At 43.2% G+C, this 15873-nt stretch overlaps 1 protein-coding gene across 1 annotated transcript in view; it reads right to left on the bottom strand.

The window, feature by feature from the left end:
- Positions 1-15476, bottom strand: part of GPC6 (glypican 6) — a 791687-nt gene extending 776211 nt beyond the window's left edge. Inside the window, exon 1 of the mRNA XM_059822469.1 lies at positions 15128-15476. Within this exon, the coding sequence (XP_059678452.1) occupies positions 15128-15476 (349 nt within the window). The remainder of the gene's footprint in view (positions 1-15127) is intronic.
- Between the last annotated feature and the right edge of the window lie 397 nt (positions 15477-15873).

Genomic DNA, 15873 nt, shown 5'->3' with positions numbered 1-15873 from the left:
TTCTCATTCATTTTAACTGTTCCCTGAAATAATCGTGCCAAAACGTTTTTGGTCTTGTTAAAGTTTCATTTTAAGTACTTACTTCAGTTCATATTTATATACTGCTTAAATTGATGTTTGTGTTGTTTTTCAGACAAGAAGACATTTGAAGATGTAAGAAAACACACTAGTGAAAGTGAGCAGTGTACAATCGATAGATTCATCATGTCAGGTATATAGCATTCATCAGAACTTAATTTACTTAAACTTTATGATATTTGGAACACCTCTTGCATTTTGATGAGCAGTCCCCAGATTTCTTGAAAAGCAGCCCAATTAAAAAATAATGAACCTATTTTTTTCTGAAACTGACTCATTATCCTGGTGGTTTCCAACAGCAACTAGAGCTCAGTTCTCTATCAAATTATTTTGTGCCTGTTGGCCAGCAATACCTTTGCAACCTTCTAAGGTGCTTCTGAAGTCAAGCAATTTCCCCAGGAGAAAATTTTAAAACAGCTGTTATTCCCACTGCTGAGTTTGTATCTAGGCTCAGAGAGCAAACAAAACTTTTAGTGGAAACAGACAGAACCCATGGGATGTTCAAGACCTCTCTCTTCTATCTTAACCTTAGTGGAACACCTTAGAAGGAGAATAGCTTCATATTCAGCAGAGAACACTAAGATTTCTGCTGCTGACTTTCCATGGAATATTTTTTTGTTGTTTTGATACTATTATTCTTTAAAAAAAAACGTATTTATAGGATGCATAATGTTAAACCCTTTGGCAGGGGTGTATGAGGAACCGCTCTTCTTCACCACCCACTCCCACTAACAGGAAAATAAAAACATCTTCCAAGAATGCCTTCTGTTTCATGCACATGTTTGAGGAAGAATCAACCCATTTTTGGAACTACAACCTACCCAAAACTCACCTTTAACATTATTCATGTGCACTTCCAATAGTTACACCTACTGCTTTTTCACAAAAGACTCACTCTTGCAGAAAACAGAAAATATTTCTGCGTAGGCTCCCACGCCGACTCGGCATCACTTTTTGAGGATCCTGCATGGTGGGAGCAGTCAATACATACCTTCTGAGGCCGTCCACTTGCTTGGAGCAAAACTAATATATCAAAAGGGAGTGGGCCACCTAGGAATCCATGAGCCCAATGGCCAGCAGCCACCTACACCGGGAACCGTGTTAATCCAAACTGGCCCCAACAGAACCTCACAGTTCAAGGTGTAGGTGCTTGTTTTCACTGTGGTTTGTTCCTTTAGAGTACTTAAAGAAAAAAGGCCAGCTACCACTACTGACAAATCATAACGAGGTGACAGGAACACTCAGTTCATTGGACTTTGTCTAAGTTAGGATATAATGGCCCAAGCAATGAGTTTCCTATCAAATACCTTGGAAGATTATGCCATAAACCAAAGCGTTTGTCAAACACCTTTTAGATTATTGCTGACTGCTTGCCATCTACTATTTGATTACTAATAATTTAAATAACATTATCAGCACAGGAAGAAAATTGGAATTGTTTAAATATTCCACAAGAGGGGAAAAAAAAAGGGAAAAAAACCCCTTCTATGCTGACCAATTTTCAAGTTGATTAAGTTTTTTATTAAGAAAAGCTTCAAGATCAAATAGCAATGCCAGCCTACTTCAAAGCTATCTTATGTTTAAATAGATGTACTAGAGACAGGGTTCTCCTTGGCAAAGAAAAATAATTTTGACAACCTGCTCTCAATCTTTTCTATTACAATACTTTTGCTTTGCATGCAATAATTATTTCTTGGGCAGAAACACAGTGAAGAAACTATCTAGCTGAGTGCAGCCTGCCCTCATCTCACAGAGGGGTTGCAGATCCAGGATGCTAGTTTCAGTCTGTTTTCCAGTAGCTATCTTACACAAAAACATTTATGCATTTGTTGGACTGGAACGGAGAGAATGTTTCAGCTCTTTCAAAACAGTGTCCTCCAATGTGCTAACAAACAGGCGCAAAACCAAACACCCTCTCTGGCTTAGTGAACATGCTATGATTTATGCACAGTGGAATCATTTCAAAAGGAAAGATAGCATGCATCCCTCCAAAAAGGGCCTTGAAGATGTTCTCCCAAAAAGTGAGAAGTGAGGACTCAACTCTCTCACTCATCAGCATCACTTGCAGGACTTCTCTCCTCGGTTAGACGCGCTGGCTGATTACTCAGTTGTTGTGACTAACTCTCCTCGTGCATTGTATCCTGGAGCCTTAAGCACGTATGTGAAAACTTTATCTTGCAAGGAAGGAAGCTGCCTAAAAATAAGGGGCTATATCAGCAAATACAACAATGGCCTAACTCTTTGTGGAAGCAATAAGTATTCCAGCAAACACAAGTAATGTCAAAAAATGAATTATCTGTTATTTTTTCTTCTTTTGAAATCTGGAGGTATGTATGTGTCTCTGTAGCATAAATATGAAATATTCCAGGCAGAATAGAAAAGAATGATTTAGAAAGAAAAGGAAGAAGAGGAGTCCCCCATAAGCAAATGAGAAAATATTCAGAATATATTCTTTAGCTTGCCTTTGCAAATTAACTCATCACTGTTGAAAGGCATGCATGCAGCTCTCTTGTAAAATTAGACAGACCAAAATATTTTTTCAACAAATATGTGTTTGAATATTGAGTTCCTGCTATATCCAACACAACTTCATAAGTACCTTTGCTCCAAAGGGGTCCAAATGATTAGCACTTGCAGATCACAGCAGGGGAAATAAAAATGAGACAAATATTTGTGGAATAAATATTAGTAATGTTTACAAATTTCCCTTTCATGCAAGAGTATCAAAAATACAAATATCTATTAATCAGAAAATGTGGCTGCTAGCTGTTACTATCATCTTCCCAAGTTGCTTATTGTTGAAAATTGTAAATAACTCATCTCACATTTGCCGATTTAAACTAATTAAGATTGTATCTCTGTGTCTCTATATTGAATTAACACAAAGGTATAGGAACTCTTAAGTACCATTTTGAGAAGTTTTATTCTGCTACATGAATCCTTTCCGCATGATTCACCTGAACAGCCTTTGCATGCAGCAGTTTGATCAGCTCCCAACATCAGGCAAGCCACAGAATGGAACAAAAAGATTAGCACTTATGTATCAGCCATTAAAATGATGATGATCCTAATCTGCCAACTCCATTAGTCTTTCTAGAAACTTTTATTGTCTGTGCTGTACAATAACTGTAATAATGACGTTGAAAGGACTATAAAAAATAAGCTAAAAGTGTATAAATCAATAGCAAAGTTACACGTATGATTCTTTAGCCCAACTGGAGTTTACAGACATGCATCGGATTTGTTCAGCATTGAATCTGCTCTTAACGATATAATTTTCTTCATCTTGAGTTTGATTTTTGCTGGTGTTTCAGCTAAAAAGGACAGGGAAGTTCTGCAGGGTTTCCTCTTCTGCCAAAAGCAGACCCAGCTTGGGAGGTCCATTAGGCATGAAGGTAATGGCAATGACCATCCTGTCACCATAAAAATGGAAATTACTCTAGAATACCCAAAGAAGCAAAAACTAACAATGAAAGGAAACCTATACAAACATTAAAAGAAAAAGTGGACCTCACTTATAATCCAAAAGTTATCCACAGTGTTATGACATACTTTGGAAAAAAGCTGTCTGGTGTATGATACAATTTCAGCAGACTTTTTGAACGTAATGGGCTGTTTGGGTACATGGGTATGTGAATGTATGTACATATGTCCATACACTGTGGACATAATACTTCTCTGTATTCTTCTCAGTTGAAGAGAAGGCATTAGTCTCTTGGGCAAATCAGGAGAGAAGAGCAATTTAAATCCATTCATCAGATATGGAAAAGCTCCACTTGAGCGATGATCTGTATTTATGTGTTTAAGTATTTGCCAGCAACCAGATTTTGGTATAAAAGGTGCAAAGAGTTTGTGGTTTGTCCAGTTTCTGTACTGAACATAGATTGTGCTCTAGGCAATGATTTACAGTGTCCAGCTGGAGCTGCTTTAAAAAGCAAACTCAGACTCTAAATTACTAATTAACAAGGTACAAAGATGCTTCCACAAAGGATCCATCAATTACTGTAGTAATCTCAGTGGGATTTGAAGCTGGTGTCCTTTATAAGGACAATTTAAAAAATTAAGCAGCATATTTATTTGCACTACATTTGTTGTTTACGTAATAGAAAAAGGTTTAAACAGTACGTACATAACTATGACATTACGGCTGTGTAAGTCTCATGAAAAAATACTGGCATAAATATAAAATGGAAGCTCTTTGCAGGTAGGGCTGTCCCTTCTTTGTAATTCTTCAGTGCTTCGCACAATTAAATTGTAATTTTGAATTTTGATCATTTACTGCTTTACTCACTTTTGTAAAAAAACCTGCGATTGAATCTCAATCACATTCTGCCATCAGCTGCATTCAATGGAGACAGATAGGCAAAAATCAGGTTTGGGGGTCTTTAACTCAAAAAACTAGCAACAGAAGTGTGCACATGCCCCACAACCAATCTGATTACAGTCAATTTATACATGGCTTTTAGTATGCTGTCTCAGTAATTAAACAAGAAAGAGGCTTTGGAGTTCTGATTCAAAGAATGGTACAGGACTTGTGAAGATCAGCTTTAAGAACAAAATAATCACTGTTTCAGCATTCAGTTTCAGGAAGTTGTTTCTGGGAGTCCTTTCACTTCATCAGCCATGCTACTTTGCAAAGACAGGTGTTTGTATTTAATCAATGCATTTCAGTTATGTTCCAGGTATTCAATTAACAGTGCTCATTGCCAGCCCATAGCCAGCACGATGGACCATCTTGGAACAGCAGCAGCAGTCAAGGAATATTGCTCCTGGCTTTTCACCAATTCACTAAATAAACCTTTACTGCACCATTCTTTTAAATAGCTTAATTATTAAATTAGATTTTGATTCTCTGCTCAGAAACACCTAAATCTCTGTTGAGCCAACAAAACCTATTTTGCAATTTTGATTAGCATGATCTGTCTTCCCTCCTTTTTTTTGCAGCTGGACTGCTAGCAGAGGATGGACTACTTCACGAAATAAAAAAAGAAGATTTTATTAAGGAAGTTTTTACTGTGGGCCAGTTTTGGCATCTTCTTTCACATTTTTGAAACTGCTTTAAATACATGCATGCAATGCAAAGTTTACGCTAGATAAGAATGCTGTAAATTGCCATGACTAACTGGTTAAAGAGAATATGGTCTGAGTCAGAAACTGTTCAAGAGGTATTTTCCATATTTCTCTACAACACAGATAATGCTGACAGACAAAATGATATATAGCTATTTTCATCCAAAGAATCTAAATTGCTCATATGCAGTATTATCTTACATGTTAAAGTTGTAAAGCCAAAAGCTAATATCAGAGAAATACATATTTATGTGTTTGTACTGTGAATCAATTTAGTGTAACTAAATAAGATGCAGTCACTGTTTGTACTTACAGATCCTTTCTCTGTGAAATATTACGTCAGTTTAAGAGAAAAGATGGAAAACACTTCAGGTGTAGCCACTGGACACTGGGTGCTCATCATCCCTTGCTTTTGATTTCTCACAGCATTGCTTAAGCTTGTTAGAGACTAGCGCACATTTAAAAATGAGGGTACTATGAAATTAAAAGACATTTAAAAATTGTGCAACAGTTTCTGAAGGCTGGTGACTGACGATTGGGTACTTATGACATGCAAAGAAACCTCCTGCCACTGCTTTTAACAATTTATATTTCAGCACTACTATGAGTGCAATCTTATTTTACATGTCAAAGTTGCATATAGCTGGGAATGGGTACCCTCAGGTGTAGAAAAGATTTAAAACATGAAAAAAACAACAAATAGCAGTATATAAACCTGCGGTCTAATAATCTGATCCATTTGCCTCATAAACCCCAAATTTCAATGTGCCATAAAATCAGCAAACACCCACTAAACTGACCACATGAACTATCACACATCGACACGATAACAAGCAAAGAGTTTCCCTAAGGTAGTGAAGCACTCTCACTATGATCCCTCATCCCAGGCAGATGTTCAGCTCCTTCAGCTTTGGAGAACAGATGACTTTGCTAGTATGGCTTGTCAAATTTTGGTGATGCGGTTAGACAGTCAAGTGCAAAAGTGGGGATAATAGCCAAGAATGCTCAGCTGCTGGTAGTTTCTTCTCAATTGTACCATAAGGGCACTACACTACTGCCGCATTGCATTTTGCTGCCATGTGATGAAAGACAGACAGTCTTCCTCTTGCAGTTTCATGATAATTGTAAGACATCTGCCTGAAAGCCACCATCAAATGGTGAGCTTCACTTTCTCATCATGACTTCAGGTACACGTTCCCACATACCTTCTTGAGTAACTTCAAGATCTTTTTTGGCGAGTTAGCTATCAGATCAGCTTGCTGGTCCAGGTCAGCGTGTCAGACGGCAAGACCTGATGCAAGGGGAGTAGTCAGAGGCAGGAACAGGGAACACGCAACTTTGCTGACAGCCGACTCCCATGCAGTGGGGTGAGGTGTAAATGAAAACACACTTCAGTAGCCTGGACCCAAGCCTTTTACAACTTTTTTTAGGTTTAAAGGAAGTATAAACCAGAAACTCATGGTCTGCTCTCTCAGGTTATGGAGCACAGTTACGTAAAGTTATGATGAGAGACAGAACCATGCAAAAGCTGCATTTTTCTCTCTGACAATGAGACAATTACATATTAGATGCTGAGCTTGAATTATTGAGAACTGCCCACCTTGCACAGCAACAAGCTCTGAAGGAACCATTCAACAATGGAAATGCCAATACGTCCTGATTAGAACTTTTCCATTTTGGAGCATGATCAGCCACAATCTGTTTGAGATAAGACTTTTAACCACTTAGATGGTGAGAAAAAGAGAAATCTATAGACTGTATGGACCAAGAGCAAGTGGGGCATAAAAAAAAAAGAGAACAAATGGAGCATCTCTGCTCCCTCCCTCCTTCTTCGCATCCTATTCATCCAAACCCTTGCACGAAAGCATAAAAGCTCTTTTCCAGTCTCTTTCCCTTCTCCTAGGGCTTTAACTGCATGAAAGGTCTTAATACCTAACACAATGAATGCAAAGGGACTCAAGCTATGAGAGCAAGAATTACTCCCATTCATGTTTCGTTCACCTTCCAGTAACAGTCTCTTCTCCAACAAGTCATCCCACCCTATATTCTCTCCCCAGTTCTCTGAGTCAGATTTTTGCTAGCCTCACTACCTCTATCTAGAGCTGTGTATTTGGACTCCGAAGCCACAGATTGCTACATTCACAAATGACTATCCAAAACCAAAACACAGATCAATGTGGCATCTGCTGGGCAAGAGAAATGGTTGTTCCGGGTTCAAATGCTGCAACCATAAATACCAGCACTTTGTCCAAAGTGTTACCACTACTTCTTGATTGGTATCACCAGAAAAATTAAATTTAGACAACAGCAGCTCAAAGAGAAACATTTCCTGAGGGCAAGAAACTGAATCCTGAACTGAAAAGAACCTACAGGTATTGTACACAGGACCTGATGGGAGCCTCCCTGGCCATGACCATCAATCAGCGCCATCAGACTTTTGGTAGGATAACTGTGTATAAAGATCCTTTCCCTAATGCTGTGCTTCACTTCTTAAAAAATAATTCCGCTTAAGAAAGCCGTTTTAGTTTCCTGTATTAATTACTGCTTATGGGCTCTCAAAGGAAAATTCCCAGGTCATAAGGGATACCGTAACTCAAAAGCCAACCGCAGACATGACATGAGAACTGTAGTAAGGTATTCACAGTCTATATTTTGCCAGATTTTTCTACATACCTCTATAGTTCTCACAACCGTGGCGGTATCCATGTACATTCTCACGCTATACCATACTACCGTCTGATACCCAGATGTGCAACAGCTTCATCCCATGTGTTGACTTCCTTCCAGGACAAAGTCAGACAAGAGCCAGACTATGGGTGTCCCCATAGTCTCTAGTATGTTGGAAACTCAACACATAAGTCAGAGAGACATGGCCAAAAATATCAGAGAAATACGTGGCTACCATCACAGACATGGCAAGAGCTACAGCTACGGAGACTGACAAAGAATCTGGCAACTGAGAGGTCTACCTTTTGAGTTAGAGGGTAGGTTATATGACCTACTGCTTAGTCAAGCATCAGGCTTGAACTAATTGGACTCCCCAAACAGTAGGATTAGCGTGGCTGACTTAGCCTTTGATCTTTCTGACATATATGAACTGAGCCCTGTGTAGTTTTTTATTGTGCATAAGTTTGCATTCATGTGTGTTTGCACATGTGGTTTTCAGATGGGGCCCATAAAGCACAGTTTCAACCTGGTTTGCAAATACCTATCCTGGTAATGTGCAGCTTCTCCAGCTCTCTCAGTGCTTAAACGTGACTTTGAGGCCACTCCAGGTAAAAGCTGTGATTTTACCCCCGCACGCACACATATGCACACACACGCACGCATATGACTGTGTTATTCTGTAAGCGTACCTAATTTAATGTAACGGCCCTACAAGGCACCTGTTAAAAGCAGTCGAGACTTCCACTTATTCCGGGAGATTTGCCCTGCTATTTTAAACCCAACAGGTCAGCGAGCAGGTCCGAGGCTCCATTGTTAGTCCAGCGTCTGTAGAAATGCTTCTTTCAGGAGGAGAAAAAAAAACCCAGCTCGGGATGCTCGGTAGCCTTTACATCTGCTGCTCAGCTGGAGACGCGGTTAAAAGGCCATTAGAAGCGCAAGGTGACAGACCTCGCCGGCTGGGCGAGCCGGAGAGCAATTTGCTGCTTGCATGAGGAGTGCCAGCCCTTGCTGCTGCTGCTGCTTTTTGACGGGCCGAAAGCGGCTCCTGTCCCGAGCCCTGAATCTCAAGGCCAGGCCAGGCGGCCGCCGGGTCCCGTCCCGGGGCTGGCGCTGCGCTGCAGAGCCGCCTCCTGGGCACCCGGGCTCCTGCAGCGGGCGGGCGGGGCCGCACCCGCCCGGCCCTTCGGGTAACCCCTGGCCCGGCTCTCCGGGGGCGCGCCCCGGCGGGCGCGGCGGCAGGGCCCGAACCGCGGTGGCCCGCGCAGCCCGCGGGAGCGCGGGCGCCTCCTGCGCGGCAGCTGCCTCCCCGCGCTGCCGGCCTTCTGTGTTCTGCGGTCGCTCGGCGGAACGCGGTACTTTTGGTTCACTTTGCCGGAAGGAGCAGGGGACGGTAGCCGAAAGCAGCTCGTCAGAGAGGGCTGGCCGTCTGTGTGACAGCCTCCTACAACGAGAGCTAGAAAATTTCTTATTAGGGAAGCTTATTTTTTGGGTGTGTGCGGGAGCTCTGTAGCTCTAAGTGGAGAAGAAAGCGAACCCTAGTTTCAGTAGGTATTAGACTGTTTTTACAGGCAGAAGAATAAAGTGCTAAGAATTTTACCAGGCACACGTACTCCTGCCATCTGCAACACATTTTAAATTCCTTTTGCATCTTGTAATGTATTCTCTCTGTTAGCATAATAACTAGTCTGCCTTTAAACACCAACCTTTTTATGCTGTTCTTAGGAACTTGTGGAGAAGTGTTAATTTTTTACACGTATTTAAGCTACTAAAATAATTACGCCTGGTAGTACGAACAGTCAAAACCACAGAATGAAGGTTCCCTTCCCAGGGAGACAGCACCCATTAACCAGGTACGAAGGGGAGCGTACAGTCATAGTTCACTGAAAAGATAATTTCATTTTGCTAGTAATGGGAGTGCTGATACTTTGATACTGTAATGGAGGTTTAAGCACCAAGCTTGTTATTTCAACTAGAAACTTTAATGTAATTACGCATTTTTACTTTACTAAGCAGAAAGGAAGATCAGTATGCACAGTTTTCTTACATGTAGTGTGGGGAATAAGACAGAGATCTCTGAGTGATACTGCAAGATGCTCAAGTCATTCAAAAGAAATGGCAGGTGGTAATTTTAAAGACAAATTACCCAGAAAAGCTTTTATTGTTGATCACTTGTTATAAGATTTGCCATTTGCAAGTAATTGTACATTCAGCTGAAACTGACCTTTTATGAGAGCCAAGTGGTAATATAAATGAAATGAATATATTCTTTATTGCAGTAATATAAAAAGAATGGCCTGAGCTTTTAACATAGTGCTTGACCTCTCTGGTGGCTGAACACCACCTAATCTCAGGAGTATTTCACAATAGCATATGATGAAATAAGTACTAATACAGCATTAGAACAGTTTAACACATTAGCACTTAGAAGTGTAGAAAATATTATAGCTTTAGGTATGCTTTTTGATTATAAATCAGACTGACGACAGAAAGAAAAAAGATGATTACAGTACAGTACAGTACACTGAAATTCATTGTTACGCTAATTATTGAAGCATCGCCTTTTCTATTTTAAAGTCCCTCTTTCCAATATAGTCTACCATAAAGTCACATTGGGAAACTCCAGATGCTGAGATTTAAAATTCTCAGTCAAAAATGAATTATTTATAAGCACTAAAAACATGCTGTTTCCCCTCAAAGGCCCTGATCTTACAAACAGCACCTTTAGGTTTAGATGTGCATACATAAATTGTATTCTCTTTAATGGCATCAGTCACATGCAAACCAATAAGTATGTACAAAAGGGATAGCAAAGCCAGGTCTTAGAAAAGCTGTACTTTCTCCTAGCTAAATGCACACGCAGGTTTATTAGCATGCACCATGGACTCACAACAGAAAAATAAGGGAGGCCGTAAGGGAGGTGACCAGAGAGTCTCTTGATGCGGCAGTTACTGAAATCGCAAGCAGAGGTGAGGAGCAGTTGTACACACTGTGGAGGATACTAATACCACAGCGTTAAAACAACAAAGGTGCAAAGCTTACATGAAATTCCGCCTCCGTCTTCATTGTCATCACTGAGATCAGGCGTGAATTAATCTCTAAGGGCCCAATTCAGATTTCACAAATTTGCATCGATTATATCATTGATTTCAGTAAGGGCTATTCCTACTTTACACTCCTGAGACAACCACACAAGGTGCTTGTGAATTCCCATTTGTCTCCTGGTCTACAGGCACTTTCTTCGCACAACTCCCAGTGACAGCAGCAGAGAAACAGTGAAAGAAGACATTAGTTAAGAAGTGTTTTGATACAGACTCAGTCAAGAGGATTTTCCACTGTTCTCCTGTCCATCTACCATTACATTTTAGAGCTACTTAAAGGAAAGCAAAACATTCAGAAAGAGTATCTTGGGAACATCCGACATGGACTAATAGCTCAATTGCATGAGTGACTGCTGAGTTTATTTTTATTATTATTATTACCACTTTAGAGCTACAAGCAACTGTGTTATGTTTGCTAGGTCTCTTCTGTCAACGCCTTTGTATTATGCCAGTATGAAGCCCATTCATCAAAGCACAATTTCAAGTGACTCCTGACCTTCAAAATTAAGGGTTTGCTTCTATGTTCATTTCAGTTACTTTCACTACGGTGTCTCTGTGGTGCCAGAATCTCACCTCATTCATCATCTGCACAGGAGAACAAAGCTCACTAACTTCTTACGCAGTATTTAGAATTCAACATCTTTACAGTTTGATGCTTCACCAGAACACTTCTAGTCTCTCTCTAAATACACTATTATTCAGCATCTAGTAAAAAACAACCAACCAACCAACCAAAGCCAAACCCAAACAAAACCACAACCCACAAAAACCCCACACCCTTCACCTTTCAAAATCTCAAGATCAACTGAAAGTGCAAAGGCACAAATCAGACATATCCGTTACTTTCAAACAGTCAGACATTCAGTTTCGTTCAGAAAACTTTGAGGCACGGACACACTCCACCTCTAATTTTCATGGCTTCCCCTAAGATGCTGTAAGTTATTGAAATCATGGTTGGAGTTAAAGAAATAATGCTAACAGGTATGTGCTGTGACTTTCCTCTTTTCTATTGACTTTCAGGTGATAGATTTTCCTGCATTTCCTTAGGAGCTCCACTCAGTGCTCATGAATGCTGGGTCACAGCAGCATGAGTCTGACAGTTCAACTCTTCTTCACATGCAGGATACTCCACAGCAGCTTTATGAGAGGGCAGATTTTACAAGGATAGCCCAGTGTACACCACAAGCCACTGCTACCTACCCTGCGTGTGACTGATGCATAGAATCAAGCCCACAGCAGCGTATTATGTATACTTCGAATTTTCTTCCTTCCCCCATTCCCAGGCAGAGTTCCTTTGTTGAGGACTTACTTTAACAACCTATGTTGGAAAGCCAGCTTTATATGCTGTACTCCAATGCAGGTCACAGCACCAGAATTTGGTGATCAGACAAGATATTGGGCTCAGCAAGTTGATTACAAATAAGTACTACACAATTACATTGAAAAATTTAGCATTGTTGTAAAAGCATAGCAGACGACCGTAATCACATTATTACCAACTTCAACGCGTTTCATGTGCAACAAAATACTGTAGGAAAACCTTGCCTTCCAGTGCAAAAACAGACAGCTTTTTAAATCCGTAACTTCTACCTTCTCCATTCAAAAGTGAGTGCCAGTATAAATAATTTTACAGAAGTTACCTAAGAAGTCTGGCTTTGCAGCTCCATTCAACTGAGGGGTACCTCTGCGCCCATAGCCTCTCTAATTTAAACAGATTCTTCAGCTCTTTGCATCAGTACATGCACACTTTGCATCAGTACACGCACACTACCTCTTCAGTTTATCAAGTTTCAACAGTCCTAGCTAGAAAGCAGCTTTTAAACAAATGATAAATGAAAACTTACAACTACTATTAAAACAAAAACCATAAACCATACTGTGTATTACTATTTTCCATCGTATTATCAAGCCGTTGATGCAAAACCTTTCGAAAACACAATGTTTGTTCAGAAATATGATGGTAATTAAAGTTCTTTGAACTCTTTAAAACATGAGGCATTTGACAGACTACACTTCTTTCATAACAGTAACAAATTGGTTCCTTAACCAAGTCAGTATGGTGGAAAAAGACAGAATAAAAAAAAAATTATTCTGAAACCTGTACGTCGATGGCTTTAATTAAACTTCTAACATTACACCAGGGTGCAAATATGTAGCTTACGCATTAACAAGAGCACATGCTGCATGAACCGTTATTAAACAACCTCTCAGCACCGTATGAGCAGAGCATACCCCGAAACACACCTTAAAGCAATCCTAGTCGTCCAACAACTGAGGGACTTGAATAGCTACATACAGAACTGCTCAAAAGTTGATACACCAACTTGTAACAAGGCAGATAAACCACAAAGAAAACAAACAACTTGTAATAGAAAGCTCAGAAAAAATAACTCATCTCTGCATAAATCATGTACCTCTTAACCATAAAAGTAGCTATTACACATGAAGCTTAGCAGGAAACTTGAGAGTAACTTTGGATTTGACTACTAAATATTTAGCTACCAATCATGAGTCTTTCTGCACTGATACATGTTAGCAGAAACTTGCAAATGCTGGGATGCCTGAAAAAATGCATGGCCACTTTGCACTGTACATTAAAAAAATAAGTAAGACAATAAAAGTCCTCTGTGAGCTGAAAGCAACAAGTGTTTACCCAAAGTGACTGGAAGTCTGAAATTCACTGGAAGTTATTATTATTTTTTTTAAATGGGACAGGGCATATCCTACCACCCTGTCTCAAAGCAGGGGGAGTAACAGTATGCAAAGGGAAAGCATGACTGCATGTTGAAAGGGTCTGTGGCTCACAGGAGAGATTTCATGATTTGATATAACTGAAGAGCAACCTAAAGAGAAATTTTTTAAAAAGTGCACAGAAAGACCAGGGAATTGGTGAGCCTGAGTGACTAAGGTGCCTGTGGAGTAGTTACACGCACAGGCCCTTTACTCTCCTGCCCTGCCCTAAAGCACGTCAGTGGGTCAGACCTATGTGTCCGAAGGAATCAACGTGGCTATGCAGAGATCTGTTCTGTTCTGCATTGGCAACGTGGAACAACCTTCCCTGTATTTTCATGGACTACATCCTCGCTGTCCTGAGATTTTCCACATTTATCATTCCTCATGTAAAGTGCTAAATACTGCACAGTGAGTAACTGTGGCTTTATTTCACCTCAAGGAAGATAAATCTACTGCTTCCAACTTTAAAAAGGAAGCAAGCAAACCGAGGGGCATCTAATTCACTCTACAAACAGCAGAACCTAACAGCGAAGTGCCAGTGGCAAAGCAGAAATCTTTCCTGAGGGCTCCAGCAGTCCGATTTAAGCAGCCTAAGCTCATGCCTTCCCATATCGTTTCTCGCTTTTTGTGGTGCTCTCTGATAGCTAAAGGATTACCTGTCCTGGACATATTTTTATCCATTCGGTCCCAAAGACGCAATATGGATAAGGTGGTAGGGAAAAGCAGGAAAATAAAATTACAAGATTGAGATATAACCTGTTGTAGGCATGTTTCAGCAGAAGGAAGAGCTGAGTAACAGGCTGCCTGGTGTCGCCGGCGGCGGAGCGGGGCGTGTATGTGTGTGGGGGGGTCTCTCCCCAGCAGCCGATGCCTCTGCTCGGTTTGGGCTGCAGCGGAGGCGCCCGGCTGCGCCTCCGAGGGGCGAGCTGCCCGGGCCAGGGGTGCGCGGCTGGCCTGACCCCCTCGGAGGGGCGCGCCGCTCCCCGGGGCCGCGGCAGCGGTGGGGTCCAGGGGGCGGGGGGGGGGAGGGGGGGGGACAGGACTGCCTTCCCCACCCTCCTCCTCCTCCTCCGCCTCCCTCGCGCCCTGTCCCCGCTGGCAGAGGGCAAAGTTATTCCCCCGCACACGGCGGCAGCGGGGGCAGCAGCCACTGCGGAACCGCTTGCTGCCTTCTCGCAGCCCGGCTGCAACTCTCAAGAAGTTTCTGCCGGCGAACAGAACCGCGGCTGAGGCTCGCCCGCGCCCCCCTTTTCTCTTCCAGTCCCCCTCCTTAGTTTCTGTGTTTATTTATTCGTTTATTTACACACGCGCGCGCCTGGCCGGGAAGCCCCCGGGTGCCACCCGGGCCGGCAGAGCCGCCCCGCGCCGCGCAGAGAACGCGGCAATTCACGGCCCCGCTTCCGCGGGGAGTGCGCGCAGCCGGGCGGCGGCGCTCCCCCCGCTCCGCGGCCCCCCCCGCCCCGCTCCGCCCGGCCCCTTACCTGCGATCTCCTGGTAGGGCACGCTGGCCAGGCTGAAGCCCTTGGCGCTGTACGCCTGCCGCACCTCGCCGCAGCTCCGCGCCTTGCTCTCGGCCCCCGCGGCCGCGGGCGGCAGCAGCAGCAGCGGCAGCAGTAGCAGCCCCGTCAGGGCGCAGCGCCGCGCAGCCCCCTGCGCCGCCGGCATGGCGCGGCGCGCAAGTCCCGCGCAGCGCGCAAGTCCCGCGCCGCCGCCGCGCCGCCGCGCCGCCGCCGCGCCCCCCAGATGCGGGGGCGGCGGCCCGGGAGCCCCCCGGCCGCCGAGGCAAACTTTTGCGAGGCGGGGGGGAGATGGGCGCGCACACACACACATGCGCGCACGGCGGGGGCAGGAGAGCGGCAGCCTCGTCCCCCACGGCTCCTTCTCCCAATGCAAAGCGCTCTCGCCCCCCGGCAAAAAAAAAGAAAAAAGGGAAAATTAAAAAAGAGGGGTAAAAATCGGGCTGTAGGTTGTGAAGATTGAAACCGCGGGCGCGTTGCTGCGAGCGGAGTCCCGGGCCAGCGGCAGCGCGATCCGCCGCGGAGCTGCGCCTGCCGCCTCTGCGAGGCTGGAGGTGGTGGGAAAAGCAGCCGGCGTGGGGATGGACTGGACAGCGGCTCCGTGCGTGCCTGTGTGCCTCTGTGTGTGTGTGCGCGCCCGTGTGTCTGCGTGTGTGTGTGTCTATGTGTGCGCGCGCGCGTCTGTCTGTCTGTCTGTCTGTCTGTGTGCA

The sequence above is a fragment of the Gavia stellata genome, chromosome 1 (assembly GCF_030936135.1).
Source record: "Gavia stellata isolate bGavSte3 chromosome 1, bGavSte3.hap2, whole genome shotgun sequence".
Classification (NCBI taxonomy): domain Eukaryota; kingdom Metazoa; phylum Chordata; class Aves; order Gaviiformes; family Gaviidae; genus Gavia; species Gavia stellata.
Note: the sequence above shows the minus strand (reverse complement) of the source record. Positions and strands in the feature narration are given on the sequence as shown.